The 21,644-nt window shown below is 44.8% G+C and overlaps 1 protein-coding gene and 1 long non-coding RNA gene across 3 annotated transcripts in view; one reads left to right on the forward strand and one right to left on the reverse strand.

Annotated features, from left to right (window-relative positions):
* The window catches only part of PPP1R21 (protein phosphatase 1 regulatory subunit 21), a 42,904-nt gene that overhangs the window by 2,749 nt on the left and 18,511 nt on the right, over nt 1–21,644 (reverse strand). For both annotated transcript variants that reach the window (XM_081903936.1, XM_081903935.1), the window contains exons 10-21: nt 20,953–21,054; nt 20,774–20,862; nt 19,511–19,647; nt 18,277–18,369; nt 17,324–17,451; nt 12,258–12,410; nt 10,664–10,756; nt 8,088–8,336; nt 6,796–6,828; nt 5,713–5,829; nt 4,770–4,868; nt 3,433–3,561 (exon numbers count right to left, since the gene is read on the reverse strand). In XM_081903936.1, the coding sequence (XP_081760062.1) occupies nt 3,433–3,561; nt 4,770–4,868; nt 5,713–5,829; nt 6,796–6,828; nt 8,088–8,336; nt 10,664–10,756; nt 12,258–12,410; nt 17,324–17,451; nt 18,277–18,369; nt 19,511–19,647; nt 20,774–20,862; nt 20,953–21,054 (1,422 nt within the window). The remainder of the gene's footprint in view (nt 1–3,432; nt 3,562–4,769; nt 4,869–5,712; nt 5,830–6,795; nt 6,829–8,087; nt 8,337–10,663; nt 10,757–12,257; nt 12,411–17,323; nt 17,452–18,276; nt 18,370–19,510; nt 19,648–20,773; nt 20,863–20,952; nt 21,055–21,644) is intronic.
* Nucleotides 19,586–20,767, forward strand: LOC309366094. The gene is made up of 3 exons (XR_014166497.1): nt 19,586–19,677; nt 19,902–19,949; nt 20,024–20,767. It is a non-coding gene; the product is annotated as an uncharacterized lncRNA (long non-coding RNA).

The raw sequence follows: 21,644 nt of genomic DNA on the forward strand, positions 1-21,644 counted from the left end.
GTTGATTCTCTGCTCTCCTTTCTGTCTGCCCTTAGTTTACAGTACTTTGGCTGCATTTCAGTTTTGGGGTGGGGGCATTACAGGGGTAAAGACAAAGATTTCATGGAACAGAAGCGATGTTCGAGGAGGGGATTGAAGCTGGAAAGTGATTATTCTACCATGTAAAAAGGTAAAGGGACCCCTTAACCATTAGGTCCAGTCGCGGGCGACTCTGGGGTTGAGGCGCTCATCTCGCTTCACTGGCCGAGGGAGCCAGCGTACAGCTTCCGGGTCATGTGGCCAGCATGACTAAGCCACTTCTGGCGAAACCAGAGCAGTGCACGGAAATGCCGTTTATCTTCCCGCCAGAGCAGTACCTATTTATCTACTTGCACTTTGATGTGCTTCCGAACTGCTAGGTTGGCAGGAGCAGGGACCGAGCAACGGGAGCTCACCCCGTCGTGGGGATTTGAACCACCGACCTTCCGATCGGCAAGCCCTAGGCTCTGTGGTTTAGACCTCAGCGCCACCCGCATCCCATTCTACCATGTAGGTAATGCATAAATAAAAATAGGCACTCGCTGGCCATCTGTTATCAGGCCAGGTCCCAGATTTTTGTATTCATTTACAAGGTGCTTCACTACTTGGGTCCAGGGGATCCCTTATATCCCAGCCCAATCACGGAGATTTGTGGGGAGGGGACCTCTGTTGGTGTTCCCCAAGGGAAGGGCTGTAGCTCAGTAGCACAGCATGTGTTTTGCTTGCAGAAGGTCCCAGGTTCAATCCCCAGTATCTCTAGCTAGGCCTGAGAGAGATCCTGCCTAAAACCCTGGAGAGCTGCTGCCAGTCTGTGTAGGCAATATTAAGGCATGCTCCTGTATCTTGTTTCTATGTATGGGGCTCAAACTTTTCCTGCATAGGCTCACCCATTGCTTCTTCCCCCAGGAATCTGATTCCCCACTGATCAGCCTGCAATTTGTTTCTGAGCGCTCTCCAACCGGGTGTGCTAGCCAAGGGCAAGGTCTTTTAACAACAGCCTGTCTCTCTCCCCCTCCACTCCATGTGAAAACTCATGACTCATGAATTGATTGCTCTACGCAACAAGCTTCCTGCCCGTCATCAACAAGGCTTCAGCTTTTCAGGAGGAGTCAGAGCTTGTGTGGGCTAGAACAGCCTCCCATCCATTAAGCCATTTCTCTTGCTTCTTCCAGATTTACTTCATCTGGAAAGCTTCTCCTGACCTGTTCCATACCCTCTAGCATCAGTTCCCATCCTATTGCCATAACGTCTGGCAATTCTATATCAAGTACTTGGAAAAGAGCAGCCTATAAATGTGTTTTTAAAACATTAAAAACAACAACCCCAAAACCAAACTCTCATCTTTTCCATTCACCTTTGGGGACTGAGAGGGCAGTCTCTGACTAAGTCTCCTCCACTAGCATATCACTGCTGCATTCTAAGTGGCATCCAGAACAGTGCTGATACTAAACAGAAGCATCAAGCAGAAATACTGTTAGTGCATGCATGTGCAAAAACACTATACTTTACATAGCCTGTACAAACTACTACTAATACTAAACTGCTCCTTCCTAATATGGCACATAGGCTGGGTGAGGAAAGTGCACATGCCCCAAGGCTGTGCTGCGAAGTATCAACATGTGACTTCTATATCAAAAGGCCATAGGAAGGGCCATAGCTCAGCAGCAGAGCATCTGCTGGGCAAGCAGAAGGCCCTAAGTCCAATGCCCAACACCCCCAGGTAGGGCCAGGAGAGAACCCTGCCTGAAATCCTGGATACAGATAGGTAGCCGTGTTGGTCTGCCATAGTCAAAACAAAAAAAATTCCTTCCAGTAGCACCTTAAAGACCAACTAAGTTAGTTCTTGGTATGAGCTTTCGTGTGCATGCACACTTCTTCAGATATGGTATCTGAAGAAGTGTGCATGCACACGAAAGCTCATACCAAGAACTAACTTAGTTGGTCTTTAAGGTGCTACTGGAAGGAATTTTTTTTGTTTTGAAATCCTGGAGAACCTCTGCCAAGTCAGAGCGAGATGGACCAAAGGCCTGACTCAATATAAGGCAGCTTCCTATGTCCCTATGGCACTCTGTCTGCAGAAGGGTAAACTCAAAACCAGCAAAATCCATATTGGGCTGTGCCATCTCATTCTGCACTTAGTTCCAGTTGTTTGTGTATCTTGCTGCAAAAAGTCACTACATGGTAGGAAAACTGGTTGTCAGAATCTAAATGAAGGAGGGGGAAAGACAAAAAGCGGGCAGAACAATTCACATTCCCACTAACGGGATTGTGTGAACATTTCCCTATTTGTGTCCCACTGTAAATCCACATGAACATATAAAGCTGCCATACCAGGCCAGACAACTGGCCTATTTGCCCTTGTACAGTCTGCCTAACTGTGGCCTCTGCCCAAATGCTGTGACTCACAACTGCAATACTCAATCAAGGCCCTTTTTCTATGCATTCCTCATTCAGCCATCTTCCACTGCCAGCTCCAGTTCTCAACTTCTCCATCTCCTATACTGCATGGTTTGATCAGCCTCCCCTATTTGCCAAGCTACTTCCCTCTTGGTACTTATGTGAATTCTCAGGGTCCAGCAACTTCTTTACCATCCATCCTCTTTTTATTCTTTACCCTAGATATCATTTCTTAACCTGTCCCCCACAATCACTGTCTTGTCTTCTAATAAAAACCGTATGGCTTCTGATTCTGAGTAGGGGACCTTCAATGTTCTGTACACCACTTCGGACACAGCTAGATATTAAGCAACAGCAGAGATAGACAGAGAATCAGGAGTATTTTTCTTAGTCCACCAACGAAGAGCTCACACTTTGCTCTCCTCTCCTCAGCCCTTCTCTAAAGAGGGATTTAGTTAATTAGACAGCATGTAGCTCTTAGTGTGATATTATACCAGAAATTGACAAGCATCCTTGAAAGAAGCTATGAACTCAAACTAAAAAAAAAAAAAAAGAAGAAGACATTTGTTATATATGGCTTCATTGATTCAGAAACCCATCTGATATAATCTCACATTTGTTGCTTTTGGAAACTGAAGCAATCCTTCAGATGACATAGGCCAACATCCGACACACCCAGTAATTATTTTTAAAAATATATTATTATACTTTATAGCCAAGACCGTTTGCTTGTTAGGAAAAAAGAAAACAAGGAGTGAGGAAAGGAAAAGAAAAGAAAAATAGCATATGAGGGGGGAAAGAGGCAGCATAGTGCAAGAATAGATTAGGAGGAAAAATATCATCATTTACATTATTCAAAAAAATGCAAAAACAAGATTGGCATGGCCCCTGCACACACTCCAGGAATATGTGTGTGTGTGTGTATAAGTGTCCTATCCTAAGTGACCAAGAAAGGATAGGAAATACTAGCAACTTGCAGGAAACCTGGCCTGCAGCCCATGCAACAAGATTACTTACCTTACTAGCCAGCTTTAGTGTATCTATTTCCTCCCGTTGTTTGGATAAGGTTTCGTTCATACTGCAGAAGTGGTCGCTCATCATGCTTAACTGATCCTCATAACTTCTCTTGGTCGTCGTCAATTCATCCTGAAAGGTCATAGACATCGTCGGTTTATTTATATCCTACAACTTCCACAAATACATTTGTAAATAAACAAGTATAAATACAATAATAGTGCAAAATAAAAGTTAATAGCATGAGGTTTTCTCCAGTTCACTCAGACCTAGTTAGGAAGTTTCTTCCAAGGAGATATCTTTTTGCCATATCCAAAAGGACACCTTGACCTTTAACCGAGTTGGCTCTTTTAATGCTTGGAACCATTCTATTGGGCATGGAAAATAACTACTCTGCAACATTTTGGTGTGGGTGTGGCAGGCGGGGTCCACGTAAATTTGCTCACAGGTTCTCATAATATACAGTGGTGCCTTGGTTCTCAAATGCATTGGTTCTCAAACAACTTGGAACTTCTAGTTTGCGAACCCTTTTTGGAAGCCGAATGTGCTCCATTTTGAGTGTTATACTTCCGATTTGAGTGCCACTCTTCTGTTTTGAGTGTTGCAATGGTCTGTCTGTTTTTGCTATTTATTTTGTGTTTTTGTTTTTGAGGCTTTTGTTTTGTTTTGTTTTTGTGACGGTGTGGAACCCAGTTCAGCTACTGATTAATTGCTTGTGTGACTGTAGTACATTGTTTATTGCTTTCATTTTATGGATCAATGGTCTCGTTAGTAAAATTTGTGTTGAATTGCTGTTTTAGGGGTTGTTTTTAAAAGCCTGGAATGGATGAATCCATTTTGCAGTGCTTTCTATGGGAAAGGGTGCCTTGGTTCTGGAACGCTTTGGAACAGACATCCGGAACGGATTAAGTCTGAAAACCAAGGTATCGCTGTACACACTAGGGCTAACCGCTTTGGCCGAATCCTGGATTCTGAATCAGGCAGCTTTGGGTTAACCCACAATTCTGCTGGAGTGGGTTGAGGCAGGCCCAAACTGGATCAGGTCCACCCAGAGTGATCCAGGACTGTCAAAAGGATTTCATTCAAGCAGAGAGTAAGGGGGAGGAGAAGGAGAAGGAGATGCATAGGCAGAGTGCCTGTGTCTCCTTCTCACGCCATCCTCCCGTATATTTAGTCAGGGTCTTAAAAGTCTAATAAAACACTGTGAAATCTCCAGGGATTCAGTTCAAGGCCCAGATCTGGTGAGTCCTAGGTTGTTCCAGGTTGGTTCAGGCCCCAGATCAAGGTGGCCGTGCACAACTCTAATGCACAGACAGAGCCATGTGGTTAAACAAACTTACCTGCAACCTGGTGATGCTCTGTCTAGCTTGTCTCACCTCTTCCAGTGAGGATTCTTTAGATTTCTCAGTCAGAGCGAGTCGCTTTGCAAGTGCCCGGCACTGCCAACACACACAAATAAGCCATGTTAGTTTATTTAGGCCGTCTTTTATGTGGACAATTATTATTTAAAAATCAATAGCACCTTCACTCATACAGTGGGGGCTTTTTACTGCCCTTCACTCATTCATCACATCAGCCCGGTGAGGTAGGTTGTTTCCCCCATTTTACATATGGGACTCAGCGCTCCTCAAGACCACATGGCAAATTTATGTCTGAACTGTTTTCTCCAAACACTTCCGGGTTTCAGCGGTCACGCATGCGCAGAAGCGCTAAATCGCGCTTTGCACATGTGCAGAAGTGCCAAATCACAACCCGTGCATGCACAGACGCACCACTGCAGATTGCGAACGCTGCAGGTTGCGGACGTGCATCCTGCACGGATCACGTTCGCAACCCGAGCGTCCACTGTATCTTCATTCACTGTAGTACAGTGGTACCTTGGGTTACATACGCTTTAGGTGACATACGCTTCAGGTTACAGACTCCGCTAACCCAAAAATATTACCTCGGATTAAGAACTTTGCTTCAGGATGAGAACAGAAATCTTGCTCCAGCGGTGCGGCGGCAGCAGGAGGCCCCATTAGCTAAAGTGGTGCTTCAGGTTAAGAACAGTTTCAGGTTAAGAACAGACCGCTGGAACGAATTAAGTACTTAACCCGAGGTACCACTGTATTTCCAAAACTAAGAGGGGATTGCCTGCTTGTAAAAGCTGAAGCTTCGAAAAGCCCAGCAGCCGCAGATGGGTGGAATGAAGTCACTAATCATATCCTCCAGTGCAAAAGGGAACCTTCACTGTAATATGAAGTTTGCATTTTTGAAGTAGGAAAGCACTCGCACACTCACCTCTGCGTGGAAATGTACAGACTTGCTGTCAGCCAGCTGCAACTGAGATGTAAGCTCCACTATTCTTGCCATGTAATGGTTCTTTATCAAGTCTTCCCGGGTGTCAGCTTCTGGGGCCTACAAAGGATAACATAAGAATAGTTAGTAGCTATTACGACTCATGTGCAGAGGCAGCACACATCTTAGTACTAGATGCAGGAAGCAAACACAAGGAGGTCATTATCAGAATGCTTTGCCAGTGATATCTGTCTGGCCACTGTTATAACATGGATACCAGATTAGATGGAGACTGCACTAATCCATCAGCAGTCGGCCGTGGTGGTGGGAGAGATGGGGCAAGTTCTCCTATTGATAACTGGGACAGTCAACAACATTGCTGTCAAACTGCACTCCACCATTTCCTGGAGTATCACGTTTCCATAATCACAGCAAGATAAGCTCCTGGCAGAATAGGAAATGTCATAAAATGTATTTATTCATTTCCTTGTACATATATCCTGCCTTTTCTCCCAGTGGCAGTACAACAAGAGGACATTAACAACATCATATATGAAGTAGCAGCGCCAGAAAGAATGCTGATTACATTTCAAAGACTTGGGTAAACAACAAGTTTTTCACTTTGTGCCTAAGTGAGCTCAACATGAAGGATGGCTTGCGGGGAAAGGACCAGTGTAGATTGCAGTAATGTAATTGCCACTGCACCAGATAAACAGCCAAGAAGTGGAATTCTGCACCAAAATGTCAAGAAGCAAGGAAGATTAAGACCAAAGAAATGGTGGGAAAGGGTACAGTTCATCTGACAAAGTAAACTGAACAGCAGATACATCAGGGACAGGGAATCTTTGGCTCTGCATATCTTGTCGGACTACAACTCCCATCACTTGCTATTCATTGACAATGATGGCTAAACCTGGCAAGAGTTGGAAGTCCAAGATCTGGAGGGCCCCCATCCCAGAGGGATATTTTTACATTACAGTGTTTTGACCAGGAGCACAAGGTTGTAAAGGGGTCACTTTAGCACAACTCCATACAGTTTAGCTTAAAAATTATGCCAGCGTGACTCTGTCATATTAAAAAACATACCTCTTCATTTTCAGTGGTTATCAACATCCCGACCTAGAAAAATATTAGGATGACAGAATCAGCTCAAAGTAGTACATTCATTTTCTAATTCTAAAGTTCATTTAAATGAAGTTGGTTTCAATGGCTCCAAAGTAAGTTTAACTGGCTTTTGCTCCAAAGTTTGAAAAAGGTAATTACTACTAATCTTACTATGAAAGATAAGTATATGCCCCCCCTTTCCTCACTGGAATCAATGGGGCTTCAACATGGGCAACTTAAACTTTGCCCATGGTGTTTCCCCCCAATAAAAATGAAAACCTATTCAGTGGGATCAGCTTGCAAGTGTGTCAGTTCCAAACAAACACTGAATCCTAAAAGACACTCGGAAATGTCAACATGCATAATTTCCAACTCTAAGGCCTATGTAACATTACTTAGGTTTAATATATCAGATTACCAGGTATTTGACATGTGTAAGCTGGCTGTTTGCCATAATAAACATTCACTGATTGATTGATTGATTGATTGATTGATTGATTGATTGATATGGGCAAGATCACAAATCCCACGCCTTAGCACCAAAAAGTTTAGCTCTGCTGCTGCATGAAAGCTGTACCCAGGTGAAATGAAGATTTGTGAGATAGGGGACCAGGATGGAATTTACCCGAATGAAGTCCTGGCTGAAAACATCAAACTCTGGACAGAAAAAAACACACATTTTGAACACCGTCCAAAGTAAAAGAGCCAGTGTGGTATCACAAAGGGACATCTGGGATCTGAATCCCTGCCATGAAGCTCACTTGGTGACCTTCGGCAAGTGGATATTTCTCAATCTAGAATAAAATGGTGTTACTCCATTCATGTTGTGCTGAGCTTTTCAGTGGAAAAGGGGGAAACAAATGTGAGATAAAATCAAGACACGTTGGCCACATTTAGGCATTTTGTTCAAGGCATCATGGATGAATCTTGTGGCCACTTGCTTCCCTCCCACCCCTTCCTTCCATGCACCACATTCAGCACAGAGATGCTAACCTACATTAAACTGGAGTTCCTCATTTATATTGGGCTACTTGTAAACACTTTAGGACATGAGAATTCAATTATATTCACTCCCATTACATTATTAAGGGTTTGGGTGAGTTTTTTTGAGGAGAATGAAGGCCATGAGAGCTGTGTACATGAATATATGTGGTTTCTAGGGTCACTCGCCTGAAAAATGTTAATTACAATGTTAATTTTAGATTTAACTAGTATTGTAGTCATTCCAGTTGCCCAATTTCCAACCCTCATCACTGGGAGTAAGGTGCACTTACGAGACTTGCAGTTTGAACTGGTTCCCTCAAAGCCTTCTCTGCAGCGTCCTCCTTCTCCTGTTCATCTGCATTCAGTGTGAAGAGGCTTTCCTGGGTTGCCTCAATCCTCTGGTTGCCCACAGAGTTTCTGAGCTTATCGCTTACTCTTTTGTTTTCTTTCTCCAACCTAATTTTGGCCAGCTGGGCCTCCAGCATCCAGTGTTCTTTCTCCTGCTCCAGTTTTGCAATCTTCTCCAAGCTCTGCTGGACCTAGAGAACAACAAGAATTAGCACCATGAAGTGAACAAATGGGAAGTTAAAGGGCATCTAAAAGAGTGTGCATAGCAAGTTGAATCATTGCTCGAGCAGGTTGTATCTAGAGCAGAGAAGAGGCAACAAAAGCAACAACCTGTAGCTTTGACATGCTTAAATGTGCGCCCTGCAGGCTCACAGCTTGCACTGAAAAGTTTCTGCCATCCATAATGCCAAAAACTGCAAGGAAGGCTTCCATCAGAGCGCTGCATTTCTGGCTATTTAAAAACAGAAAAAACACAGGAGGGAATAGAAAAATGGAAGAGAGCAAGGAACCCATATGAAACTCAGGATGCGACAGGCAGCTCACATTTTTACGAATCTTTAAACAAATAATGTTTCCTTCACTTAAGAATGTAAACTTAAGATAGCGTAATGTGCAAGATGCACAGCTGAATATATGAACCAAACAAATTCATCTGCAGAACAGAGGAAACGGATGCCTGCGGTGACAGACCAGATAAAGTTTTACAAACTAAGGAGATAATGGTTTATTTTTAAACACCCAAGAAGAGCATAGCCCATTAGACTGGCTTCCATGCAACTATGATAAGTTTGGCTAAACAGAATATTTGCCCTGGATAAGTGTTGTGGTTTTACATTATTCTCCAAAAGCCAGAGGAAGAAATATATTTGGGGCTTCACATTATGCATTCCTATCTATTTACTAGCCATTTTATAGAACAGCTTGAATTAAATTCTAGCACAACATTAATTGGAGAAAATTACGAACTGCAAGAGGACCACTCAGAGATCAACATTGGGCTTTTAGCCACTAGGTCAACTGGCCATCTAGCTGGAAACCTAGTTCCTGAAGCTGGACAACATGTTTGGCAGCAAATAGACCTGACAGCAGCACCATTTGTGTTAGAGGTTCTCTTCATTCACCCCACCAGCAATAAGATGACACAAAATAAACAGAGAATGCATGCCAATTTAAAAAAGCTTTGTGTCCATTCGCCTTTTCTGTCTGCTGAGTTCTGGTGGGGGGAATGTCCAATTTCATACACATTTGACCTTCCTTTTTTCTTTTTCTTTTTTACAATAAGCCTGAGGCCAAAGAAAGATGGAAGCGAAGTAGGACAGCAGGTAATCAGAGATTTGATCCAAACCATCACATGTAGAGAATAACCATATCAGACAGTGCTACTGAGCTTTATGGCAGACTCACCTTTTCAGAGCCATACTGCCAAGATGCCTGCCTGCTCCTTGTTCTGCATCCCAAGCCTGGATTGCATGCAGAAGTCTAGAGCCAAGCGTAATCCTTTCACTAGTTAGACAAGGGATGCTTGAGATATTCAGTCTTTGCAAATTTTAATGCAAACTGAACCCAATACACACTTTGCAAACTAACATCATTATCCTCCAAATTTTGCGATGTGTTTTTTGACTCAATAACTTATTCAAATTTGTTTTCAAAATATTTTGAAATAAAATGCATTTAGAAACTATCGTATTTTTCGCTCCATAAGACGCACTTTTTTCCTCCTAAAAAGTAAGGGGGAATGTGTGTGTGTCTTATGGAGTGAATGCAGGCTGCGCAGCTATCGCTGAAGCCAGCAGGGCAAGAGTGAGAGCTGTGCAGCGCCTCTTGTTCTGCTGGTTTTCCAGCGAAGCAGGAAGAGGGACAGAAGGGAGCCCTTACAAAGCCCCTTCCGTCCCTCATCCCTCTTCACTAGGATGCCAGCAGAGCAAGAGCCGCTGCGCAGCTCTCGCTCTTGCTCTGCTGGCTTCAGTGATAGCTGTGCAGCTTGCTCTGGCTTTTCAGGGAGGTGGGAGAAGGGACAGAGGGCAGCCCGTCACTCCATTCTCCCACCTCCCGGAAAAGCCAGCAAGAGCCGCTCTATCTTTAAAGAGCTGCGCCGAGCGAGCGTGTCTGCTGGCTTTTCCTCTAAAAGCTAGGTGCGTCTTATAGAGCAAAATATATGGTAATTTTTTTTACTAATATTTTGTTTATAGGTGCACATTTTGTGGAAAAAAATCCATTAAAAGTATGTATGTAAATACAAAATAATATTTTTCTATGTACTGGAAGCCACCCAGAGTGGCTGGTAAAGTATAATAATAATAATGATGATGATGATGATGATGATGTGTGGATCAGGCTTACAAAAGAACAAATGCAAAATTGGCACAGTCTGCAAACACTCACCCATCAATTCCCTATTTAGAGATGCATTGCCATGAGCATTAAATGACGTTAGGAGAGTGAGACTATCAAATTTAATACAGTTTCAGTGAGCGCACTAAGCTTAGGAACAGCTACGTGTCGGACGACTGAATACCTGCTGTGCAAGGCCTTCTCTGCTCTCCGTGGAACTCAGAAGAACTCTGCGGTTGGCCAAGGCCTCTTCATAAGGCACTGAATCGCAACATGGCTAGAGCCAAAAGATATACATGACTTCAGTGAGTTGGGTTACATATGGGAAGCGTTAAGTTCCCCCGCCCGCTTGCCCTCCCTCCCTCCCTCCCTCGCTAGCAAAAGTATTTGTTGATGCTTTCCAGGCCCTTGGTGGCAGAGATCTGTGCCTGGTATATTACACTTTTGGAGGGGGGGAGGCAAAGAACAAAGAGAAAACACACAGCTGCAGCATTGCTCTGAAGTGCCTTGGGCAGAAAGCAACAGAGGAAAGCCACTGTGCATTCCATGCGTGGACCGGATCTCAAACAATGAATGAAAACAGCTGCATGTCATTCGAACGGCAGGTTTTTCAGCTGGAAACACTATCGGAAGTTCTGTCATATAAGCATGAAGGTAACAAAAGAGTTGTGGGAGATGCTGGCAGCAGGCAGAAAGAAGGGGGTGCAATTAGGATGGTGTGAAAATAGTAAAAGAGAGGCTGAAACAGGGTGACAAGGGGTCTAATGGGATGCTATGGGAGTCAGCATGCAACAGGTCTGTCCTTAAAGCAGCTCCTAGCTAATGACCAAGACTCCCACTCAACTAACTAAAATTTGGGAGCTGCCTCCGCTGTCACTTTTCTTCCAGCTATAAGCAAAAACCCAACCCACCCACGCCCACAGGCAATCAACTAACTTACAGCAGCTTGAGTTTTTAATATTTCACATTTCATTAGACTAGTCTGAGACTGAAAAAACACAACTCAGCAGATTCATGTGATTTATTTGCCACTGAACTGCACCACTTCAGACAAGAGGTGGAGTGAACTTTATATACTGTTTTAGTGCTCCTCCTTATTTTGTTTAAAGTGTGACATGATGGGATGTGGCAGGGTTCTGTGCAAGGAGAAGGGTTCTAGTCCTACAATGCAAGTCTGTGGCTTAGAAACTCCAAAGTCCCAAAGTAGCCCAAGATCGAAATTTGTGGCATAATAAAAGATGCACTCGTGTCCCTCCCACTCTATGGTACAAGTGAGACAAGGAAGACAATAAGCCTGCAGTGGCCTCATCAAACTTTTCAACAGCTCTAGTTACACTAAACTCCTAATTTGCTCCATCCCCAAACAAACCTTGGCCTATGTAAACATATTGATCCTGTCCTGCTAACAAATGTCCATCATCTCTATTCGACTACTAAGCTGTGAGACCACCCTGCCCAGATTTTTCCACGCAGACTAATAATGACATTCCATCCATACAGCCTGCCCCACCCAGCCATATTTCCATAAACAGAGAGCGCAAAGGCTGGTGTATATTGGTCTCGTATATATCCAACAATCATCACGCTCTACAATCTTTCCTACAGCTCTGCCCCCAAGCAAGTATACAGCTCGGGAACAAAAAATGATTTCATCAGCAACAAAGAACCACTTCTTCATGGGCGGAGAGAATCCAATCCCACATCAAAAGGATTTTTAGAGCGTGTCCAAGGGATCCAAGTCACTGCACTACAGCTATTGTTCTTGAACAGGCACAAACCTTCTTCAGCAATCTCATGTAAGCAGCTGCTTTCTTCTTGTACTGAAGCATGCACTCCGCCGAGAGGGGGTTGATAAACTCCATTCCTCCCTTAGGCCCATAGCTCAGCGATGCAGTGAAGCAGTCTAAGTTATTGCTGAAGAATGAAGCAACCTAAACATACAAATGCAGAGATTTAAAATACTGGGCATGTTTGGATAGTTTAGAGCTAGAAGAATGAGATGCAGAGAGAGTCCTGAGCTTATGTGTTCCCCTTCATCCTACTTCAGCAAAACCACAAGGAACTTGGAACCATTTGCTTACATTTTAGATTAACAGCGTGTTGCAGCATTTGCGGTTTTTTATGTTTGTTTTGGGGTTTTTTAAAGGTGAGCTGTGGGGACATGAAAGAGGTGTGCAAGGCATGCCTGCAGTGAAGGTTTCCTCCTCATATAATACTAGAAAACCAGGCCCATCTGAACTGTGTGAGATTCAGGACAGTGAAAACGAAATATTTCTTCATACAGCCCACATTTTATACCATGGATTTTGCAGCCGGGTTGATGTGACAGCAACTAGCTTCGCTGGTTTAAAAAGAGGATAAGACAAATCCATTAATGATAAAGCCATCAATGACTTCTATTCATTTATTTCTTTAAAACTATATATTGCTTGATTCTGGGGGGAGGGGAAATATTTCAAAGCAGTGATGGTTACTTGCGAGAAGCCAAGTTACAGGGAACCAGGCAGAGGGCCTTCTCAGTAGTGGCACCCACCCTGTGGAATGCCCTCACACCAGAAGTCAAAGAGAAAAACAACTACAGTGGTACCTCGAGTTAAGAACTTAATTCGTTCTGGAGGTCCATTCTTAACGTGAAACTGTTCTTAACCTGAGGTACCACATTAGCTAGTGGGGCCTCCCACTGCCGCCACATGATTTCTGTTCTCATCCTGAAGCAAAGTTCTTAATCCAAGGTACTATTTCTGGGTTAGCGGAGTGTGTAACCTGAAGCATCTGTAACCCGAGGTACTACTGTACCAGATTTTTAGAAGACATCTGAAGGCAGCCCTGTTTAGGGAAGCTTTGAATGTTTGGCGCACTATTGTATTTTAATATTTTGTTGGAAGCCGCCCAGAGTGGCTGGGGAAACCCAGCCAGATGGGCGGGGTATAAATAAATTGTTGCTGTTGTTGTTCTCCTCCTTCAAATATTGGAGGCAGTGTGTCTCTGAATACCAGTTGCTGGGAGTCACGACTAAGTGCTTCTGCACTCATGCCCTGCTTTGGGGCTTCCCACAGGCATCTGGTTGGCCACTGTGAGAACAGGATGCTGGACTAGATGGGTCACTGGCCTGATCCTGTGTGGCGCTTATGTCATTGCGTCCTTATGAACAGACTTTCTAGCTGCACAATTTTATACCTCCTAAGCTTGTTAGGATATTTCCATTCCACTTTAAGAGGGAGCAGGCTGTGTGAGTCAGAGTCTGCGTATTTCCTGTTCACAGGATGTTTATGTTTGCTATTGCTTTCGTTTCTCTCTCGGTGCCTGAACACGCTAGCAGGCGGTCATGTTTTTCTTTGTTCTGACCAACGCTGAATAAACTTGTAAATATGCTCTCCTGCTGTGCAACCTTCGCTGTGTGAATTCTGCTGATAGAGTGTGCATCAGCCCAGGAATGTGGCTGTGATGGGACGATGAGCTGCTTGTGCGTAAAATGCAAGTCCCTCAGAGTTTGATCAGGCTTTCAAACCTCTGCCTGTGACGGAGCCCCTCCAGCATGGCTGCGTCAATCACTAGTAGAATCCGAAAGTGGCTGCTTTCGGAAACGTTTCCAACATAAAAGCTCCTTAACGGAAACACGTCGTCTGGCCTCTCGGCGTGACAGTTTCCGTCGAGGTGTGGGTGTCCCTATAGGAGGTCCTGAGACCTCCCCACTGGTTTCGCTTGAAGTGTCTCTGAGCCATCCCTCCGACTCACTTTCCCTTGGAGTTCTTGCTCGCCCTCTACTGGTTCCCTCTTCCGCTGCTACTGCTCTCTCACCCTCAGTGAGCCTTTGCGCCTCCGGCGCTTTAGATGTCAGTTCCCTGACATCCACCTCCCCTCCAGGGCCCCCTTCACCCCCTCCCGTCTCCTCTCCTACTGGCGGTGAGGAGGTAAAACCCTTGAAAGAACCTCCCTCATCTTCCGACGTCGCGAACACTTCCTTCCACTTGTTGCTGTTCCTACTCTCTAGGTACTCTTCGTCATCAGAGTCCACTCCCTCTTCCAACTCCGACTCCGCGAACCCTTCCATTTCCTCTTCCTCATCGGTGGTGCCGAAATACTCCCTCCTAAACCTTGCTATCGGCTGAGGTTTCCTCGGGAACCTTTGATGGAACGTTTCTGTTAAAACCTCGTCATTGACTTCCTGCGCACTTACCCAGGTGTTTTCTGACTCCGGTTCCCCTTCCCACGCCACTAAATACTCCACCTGATTTCCCTTCCACCTGGAATCGAGGATTTCCGCTACATGGTTGCGGCGTTCCCTCTCTTCCAAGGCTGGTCCCCTGACGTGCTCCCCTTCACCTCCTCCCCTGTATGGTGACAGTAACGACCTGTGGAACACTGGGTGCAATTTCATGTGATTGGGTAATCGGAGTTTGAAAGCTACCGGGTTGACCTGCTGAATCACCTCAAAGGGTCCCAATCTTCTGGGCCTCAGTTTCTTACAACCCCCTTTGAACGGCAACCCTTGGGTTGACAACCACACTTGATCCCCCACCCTTATGGTTTCACCTTCCCTTCTGTTCTTGTCTGCCTGCTTCTTATATTGTGCCTTAGCCCTTTCTAAGTTGAGCTGGAGCTGCTGATGGATGGCTTCCATCTCTTCTACAAAATGTTCAGCCGCTGGGACGCTCCATCTCTCCCCTCCTTCCCCTGGAAATGCCCTGGGGTGACACCCGTAATTAGCCAAAAAGGGACTCATCCCTGTGGACACATTCTCCGCATTATTGTAGGCAAATTCTGCCAACGCCAACTTTTCGACCCAATCGTTCTCTCTGTCATTGACATAACACCTAAGATATTGTTGAAGAATGCCATTTGCCCTTTCCGCCTGCCCGTTGGTTTCAGGGTGCCGGGCAGTTGAAAAATTGACTTCCACGTGTAACAAGCTCATGAGCTTCCTCCAGAACCTGGAAGTAAATTGTTTGCCTCGATCTGAGATCACCCTCGAGGGAGCCCCGTGCAACCTAAAGATATGTTCCACAAACAACTTCGCCGTTTCTTCCGCTGTGACTGCATGTGAGCATGCTACAAAGTGGCACATCTTAGTTAACAGGTCTACTACTACCATGATGGCTGTTTTCCCCTTGGACCTTGGCAGATCCGTCATAAAATCTATTGATATCGCTTCCCAAGGCCGTTCTGGTGTGGGTAAAGGTTCTAATAACCCTGCCGGCGCCCTTCTTTCCCCTTTGGCTCGCTGACATTGGTCACACCCTCTTTTTTCCGCCCTTCACTGGGATTTGAAACTGCGCGCGCCCGCGCTGTTCCAACTTCCATCGGCTCTGCCGGCGGGAAAGGTGGCTCTGGAATGTCTGGAATGCGGAACTCCCTCCAACGGTCTCCTTTCCCTTCCCGCTTTTCCATAGCCCTCGCCTCCTGGCGCGCTCCTATGGCCAGCGCTGATTTGGTTAACTGGTCCATAGACTCCGCCCTGGGGCCCCGGGAAAGCTCATCTTTGACGGTTGAAGAAAGCCCCTCTTCGAAAAGCATTTGGATGGGCTCCGCCGATAGGTCCCACCCCAATTTGTGAATCAACATGGTAAATTCAGTCCAGTACTCACGGACAGATCTGCTTCCTTGCTGGCAAGCCATTAACTGCCTTCGCACCACCCCCTGCTCAATATCGCTGGAAAACATCAGGTCCATGGCACGAAAAAACTTCCTCGTGTCCTTTAAGATCTCATTATTCGCTGCCATCAGGGGTCTAACCCAATCTTTCGCCCCGGATTCGAGATGGCCAATCACATACGCCACTCGCGATTCCTCATCGGGGAAGTCATCAAACTGCAAGTTTAGAGCGTATTGCATCTCTGTTCTAAAGGCATGATAGTTCCTGGGATCCCCCCCGAATTTCTGCACCAATCCTGGCACCTTTCTGGCGAGCGGGGTGGTTTTCTCCTTTCCCTTTTCTGCATCCTGAGCCCTCCTCTCCTCAAGCCTCGCCGTTTGCAGCGCCAACTGGATCTCCAACGCCCTGTACCTTTCTTCCAGGCTTGGACCTCCTCCAGCTGCTCCTGCTTCCCCGGTTCCGGCTGGATTGCTCATGATGCTTCTCCCTGCACAAGCTGGCTTTCGGAGACTTTCGGATTGCTGTGATGGGACGATGAGCTGCTTGTGCGTAAAATGCAAGTCCCTCAGAGTTTGATCAGGCTTTCAAACCTCTGCCTGTGACGGAGCCCCTCCAGCATGGCTGCGTCAATCACTAGTAGAATCCGAAAGTGGCTGCTTTCGGAAACGTTTCCAACATAAAAGCTCCTTAACGGAAACACGTCGTCTGGCCTCTCGGCGTGACAGTTTCCGTCGAGGTGTGGGTGTCCCTATAGGAGGTCCTGAGACCTCCCCACTGGTTTCGCTTGAAGCGTCTCTGAGCCATCCCTCCGACTCACTTTCCCTTGGAGTTCTTGCTCGCCCTCTACTGGTTCCCTCTTCCGCTGCTACTGCTCTCTCACCCTCAGTGAGCCTTTGCGCCTCCGGCGCTTTAGATGTCAGTTCCCTGACAGTGGCAATCTATTTCTGGAGCTCGTGCCGCTAATTGCTGATACTGTATCTACGGGAGGTCGATGGACGTCCGGAGTCCGGAGTCGGCGTGGAGGCAGTGATGGCCTTTGTCTCCCTGGCAGTATCCCAACTGCCCCCAAGGAATGCATCACAAGAACAACAACTTTCTCTTTTATAAAGATTCCCAATTTGTGACAATAAAAGAGAACTTTTGCATGAATTTAGATACAGATACATCACAGAGAGGCTGCAAGCTCGTGTTAGTTTCACAATGCTGATTTAGGCTGCTGTGATGGGCACTTTGTGTAAGAAAAGAAGTTACCTTGCCGGCTCCGTTTGTTAATGCTACCACAGATGATAAGATGCAGTCGTTGGTGGTGGTGAGCTTCTGCGTGGCTGTGGGGAGCTCTTGCTCCAAAGCAGCTTTTTGACTATAATGCTTATAAATATCTAAAACCAGAAAGAATGAAGTTGCATCAGGTGTGTACATCGCCCTCCGAACCTCTCATTCAGATCCAGTCAGAAAATCCCATTTCTTGCTAAATGTCACTTTTTCTACCCAGGAAAGCACTTTCAAAAGATAGATACGACTATCTGTGGAGACAATCCTACAGAGATTGAACTTCCCGCATGCAAAGCATGCGCTCTACCACTGAGCTAGCTAGATTTTGAGCAAATCCCGATTGCGTGGCACACCTAGACAGCAGGAAAGAAGACTAGTAGGAAGTAGCTAGAACCGCTTCATTATTGAGTATTGCCCTTAACGAAAATGGACTTCACATCTTCTGTTTCAATGCAGTTAGGCAGAACTCTTTACATTATGCTAGAAATACTTAATTTCACTATAAACCTTGTGCTTCAAACCTTACAGTCCAATCCTGTGGATATTTTTCTTGCAAAACTTTTCCCTGATTTCAGTGGAGAGCCAGTACTGAGTAGTGGAGGGATACGGGTTCAAATTCCCTCTCTATGGTAAAAGTCAATGTAAGCCACCCCTGACCCATTTCACAGGGTTATTACAAAGATACATTACCAGTATTTATTGTTATTTTTGCATACGGTTGAAAACTTGTATCAGTAAAAAACAACAACACTGTATTTGAGTATGATTTGTTTCTCCCTTTTGTTGAAGCACATACTAGGTAGGCCGACCATGCAAAGGCCATTAAATCTTTATAACATCCACCCACCACCCATAAAGTGTTAAGTGACCAGAGCGCTAACGTGTCATTTTTTTAGTTAAAAAAAAGCTGTATATCCTTCAGCCAGTCTCACCTTTCATGACATCGTGAAATCCATTAAGGGTTGAAGCAATGTATGTGAGCAGAGTGCTGAAGTTTGTACGAAGCAGACGGTCTGGATTTGTACCTGGGAGTTGTACAAAGAGCAGAAAATCCAAATGGAATGACAAGTGTCAGGGAGAAAAAGGGGCATTTGCCAAACAGAATAGTTCCCGCCAGCAAAACAGTTTATAAAAGGCCTGGTTTCGTTAAAAGGATGGGGGCATTTTTGAACTGCAGTCGGTTGGACTAGATGACCCCTGGGTTCCCTTCTAACTATACAATTCTATGAAGGATTGCAGCCTTCACAAACTTGGTGCCCTCTGGATGTTCTGAGCTGCAACGCTCATCACCCCTAGCCAGAACAACCAACTGCAGGGCACTAGGTTGGCAAAGGCTGCCATAAAAGAGGAATATGAAACCAGCGATTATCCAGCTTCCTCAGTCCAAAACAGGGAAGAAATCAGAGTCCCTTAAATTTTTGAAGTTCACGAGAAGTTCAGATTCCTGATCAAGTGGAGAATTTGGATAAGGCTGGGGAGGGAATCCTATACCGTATTTTTCGCTCTATAACACGCACCCGACCATAACACGCACGTAGTTTTTAGAGGAGGAAAATCCGTAGGCATGCCACTCGTAGGCATTCCCCCCATAACACGCACAGACATTTCCCCTTACTTTTTAGGAGGAAAAAAGTGAGTGTTATGGTGCAAAAAATACGGTAAATACTACTACCCATAATCAAATTATGGAGTATTCCAACAAAATCCCTTGATTCGTTTCTTGTCCACTTTCTGTAAAATACAAGCCTCACTCTTATTCAGTGTTGATTCCAATCTCAGTACACATATAAAAACACTGTACCTACAGTTTAAGGAAGTTTTGTTCAAAAGAAATATATATATATACTAGCATTGTTGTATCTGGAAAAGCCCAGGAAAGGTACACAACCGGGGGATTGATCACTGGAGCATAATTCTTAAATATTTATATCAGAGTCATACTAGTGACAAAAAGGCAACTGCTCCTCTCCATGGCCTACAAATCCCTAGATACCCCAGATCCTTTCATACAATAAACGGAGGCAATGACATGCATGTAAATTGATGTTGGTCTGGCAAAAACAGAAGCACCCACCCACCAGATTCAATACTTATCGCACTGAATTTTGAAATTTTAGATCCTGCAATATGGTATTTCAGCTGCCCTGGTCTGCTGCTGCTACTTACTAGGTAAGGCAAGAAGATTAATGTAGGTGTGCAACTTCTCAAAGACTGCAGTCAGCTTCCTCATGTCTCTCTGCAGCTCCGTGTTCCTGGCTCTTAACGCAGCTGTGCAAAGAGAAGATTCACACTCTTCTTCCAAACTAGGAACATATGAATTTATGTTTTTAAAAGTGAGTATTAGGGTGGTAGTGGTTGTTTTTTTAAAAAACACATGATATTCAGAAAAGATGAGATAAACATTGTGGGGCACTTTTCTGAACAAGTGGCTATTGAGGGTTTGTTCAAAATGTCAAAAAGGAACCCATATCAATGCTTCAATGATACATACATTTAAGCAACTGGTTGAAATGCTGCTGTTTGCGTTCCTTTCTCTTTACTATTTTATTAGTTTTAGGTGAGTTCTTAGCATTGTACATTGCCTTTGACGCTTTGTGTTGGAAAGGTGAGTTGTATGTTTATAAATAAAATTTAAAAGGCAGACAAAGAATCAGTTAAAATTACTTTTAACTTTGTCAGGCGCCTTCATCACTTTCACCTGGCGGCATCCATTACAGCAGGTCAGTGAGGAAGAGAAGAAACCAGGCCATTCCGCTGGCTCAGCTGAGAGACCAACAACTTCTGTTTCTGTCTCCCCTTGAAAAACTTTCTGCTGCAGTTGATTATTTTAAGAACTCTGCAACTAAGAACTAGTGCTTGAGGGTTTTTTTCCTTCTCCCTTCCAAAATATTTTCCTCTTGTGCTATGTATTTTTGATAGTAAGTCTGAGGATAGGGGCTGTCTTCTTATTGATCTCTGTACGTCAGTCTTGCAACTTTTTTGGTTAAAGAGTGAGGTAAAAATGCCCAAATATATATACACAAATAAATATGAAGATGGCTCTCTAACAAGATGCATGGGCGAGAATGACATTTATACGAAAGCTGCTAAAACTCTGGGTGATATTCAATGTTAATCACATTAGTAGATCCATTGTAATCAATGTATGACCATTCGATAACACACTGCACAAGAGATCCTGAGTCACATTAAGCAATCTAACACTGGAAGCAATGCCCTCTCAGACAGATAATGACAGTTGCTATGATAAAATAAAGTAACTCCCCACCTCCCGCCGACACCTTTGAAATATTCATTGTCAAACATCATTATGAACATTCTCAAGAACCAGAGGTATGTTACCATGCTGCTCTCAGACTCTTAACATAATTTATGAACAGCACACTGAATTATAGTTCCCGTTGTGCAGATCAAAAAGGGGGAAAGTACCTTTTCAATTGATAAGGAAGAATCTTCCTGAGAAAGCAGACATAAGATGCTAAGTAATCAGAAAAGGATTTCAATTTCACAGTTGTCTCCTTTGAAGAGAAAAGAAGAAAATGTCTCTCAGGTATTTAGTAGCAACCTGTCTCAGACACGGAATGTGACAATAAAGACAACCATATTACCAGAACTGTGACAGTGTCCTCAGTGATGCTCTCAAACAAGTGTAGCATTCCTTCTTCCAGGGGGCGAATATAGGATGCATTTTCATGAAGGTACTGCGAAAACTAAACCAAGAGAGACCTGTCAGTGGTTCCAGCAGGCACTGCTTGAGAAGTCAGGGAACTATTTGGCATTAAAACAGATTACCAGCACTGCTTTTGAACTGCTGTATGCCAGGGGTGCGGTAGACAGATTATTTTGGACTATGGGGGCTGGGAGAGGGAGGAAGTTAGAGAAAGGGAACATTCAGAAACCCTGAAGCAAAACTCTGTGCAGGCATTTTGGCCAAGGGAAGTTAAGATGTATTTTATTTTATTTACAAAACCATATCCTGTGACTATTTACTGCATTTTTCGCTCTATAGGATGCACCCGACCATAGGACGCACCTTGCTTTAGAGGGGGAGAACAAGAAAAAAAATATTCTCCCTCTCTCTGCTCAGCGCCTCTCCAGCAAAGCGGGAGGAGAAATGGTAGGGGCTCCGTTTCTCCTCCCGCTTTGCTGGAGAGGAGCCCCTTCCATTTCTCCTCCCTCTTCGCTGAAGGGGCGCTGTGCAGCTCTCCCTCTCTGCTGAAGCCAGGAGAGTCTTGCTCTCCCGGCTTCAGCAAAAGGAACCCAAAGCCTTCGGAGCGAAGTGGGACCTCCTGCTGCGCTC

The sequence above is a fragment of the Podarcis melisellensis genome, assembly GCF_964234715.1.
Source record: "Podarcis melisellensis genome assembly, chromosome: 3".
In the NCBI taxonomy this organism is placed as follows: Eukaryota; Metazoa; Chordata; class Lepidosauria; order Squamata; family Lacertidae; genus Podarcis; species Podarcis melisellensis.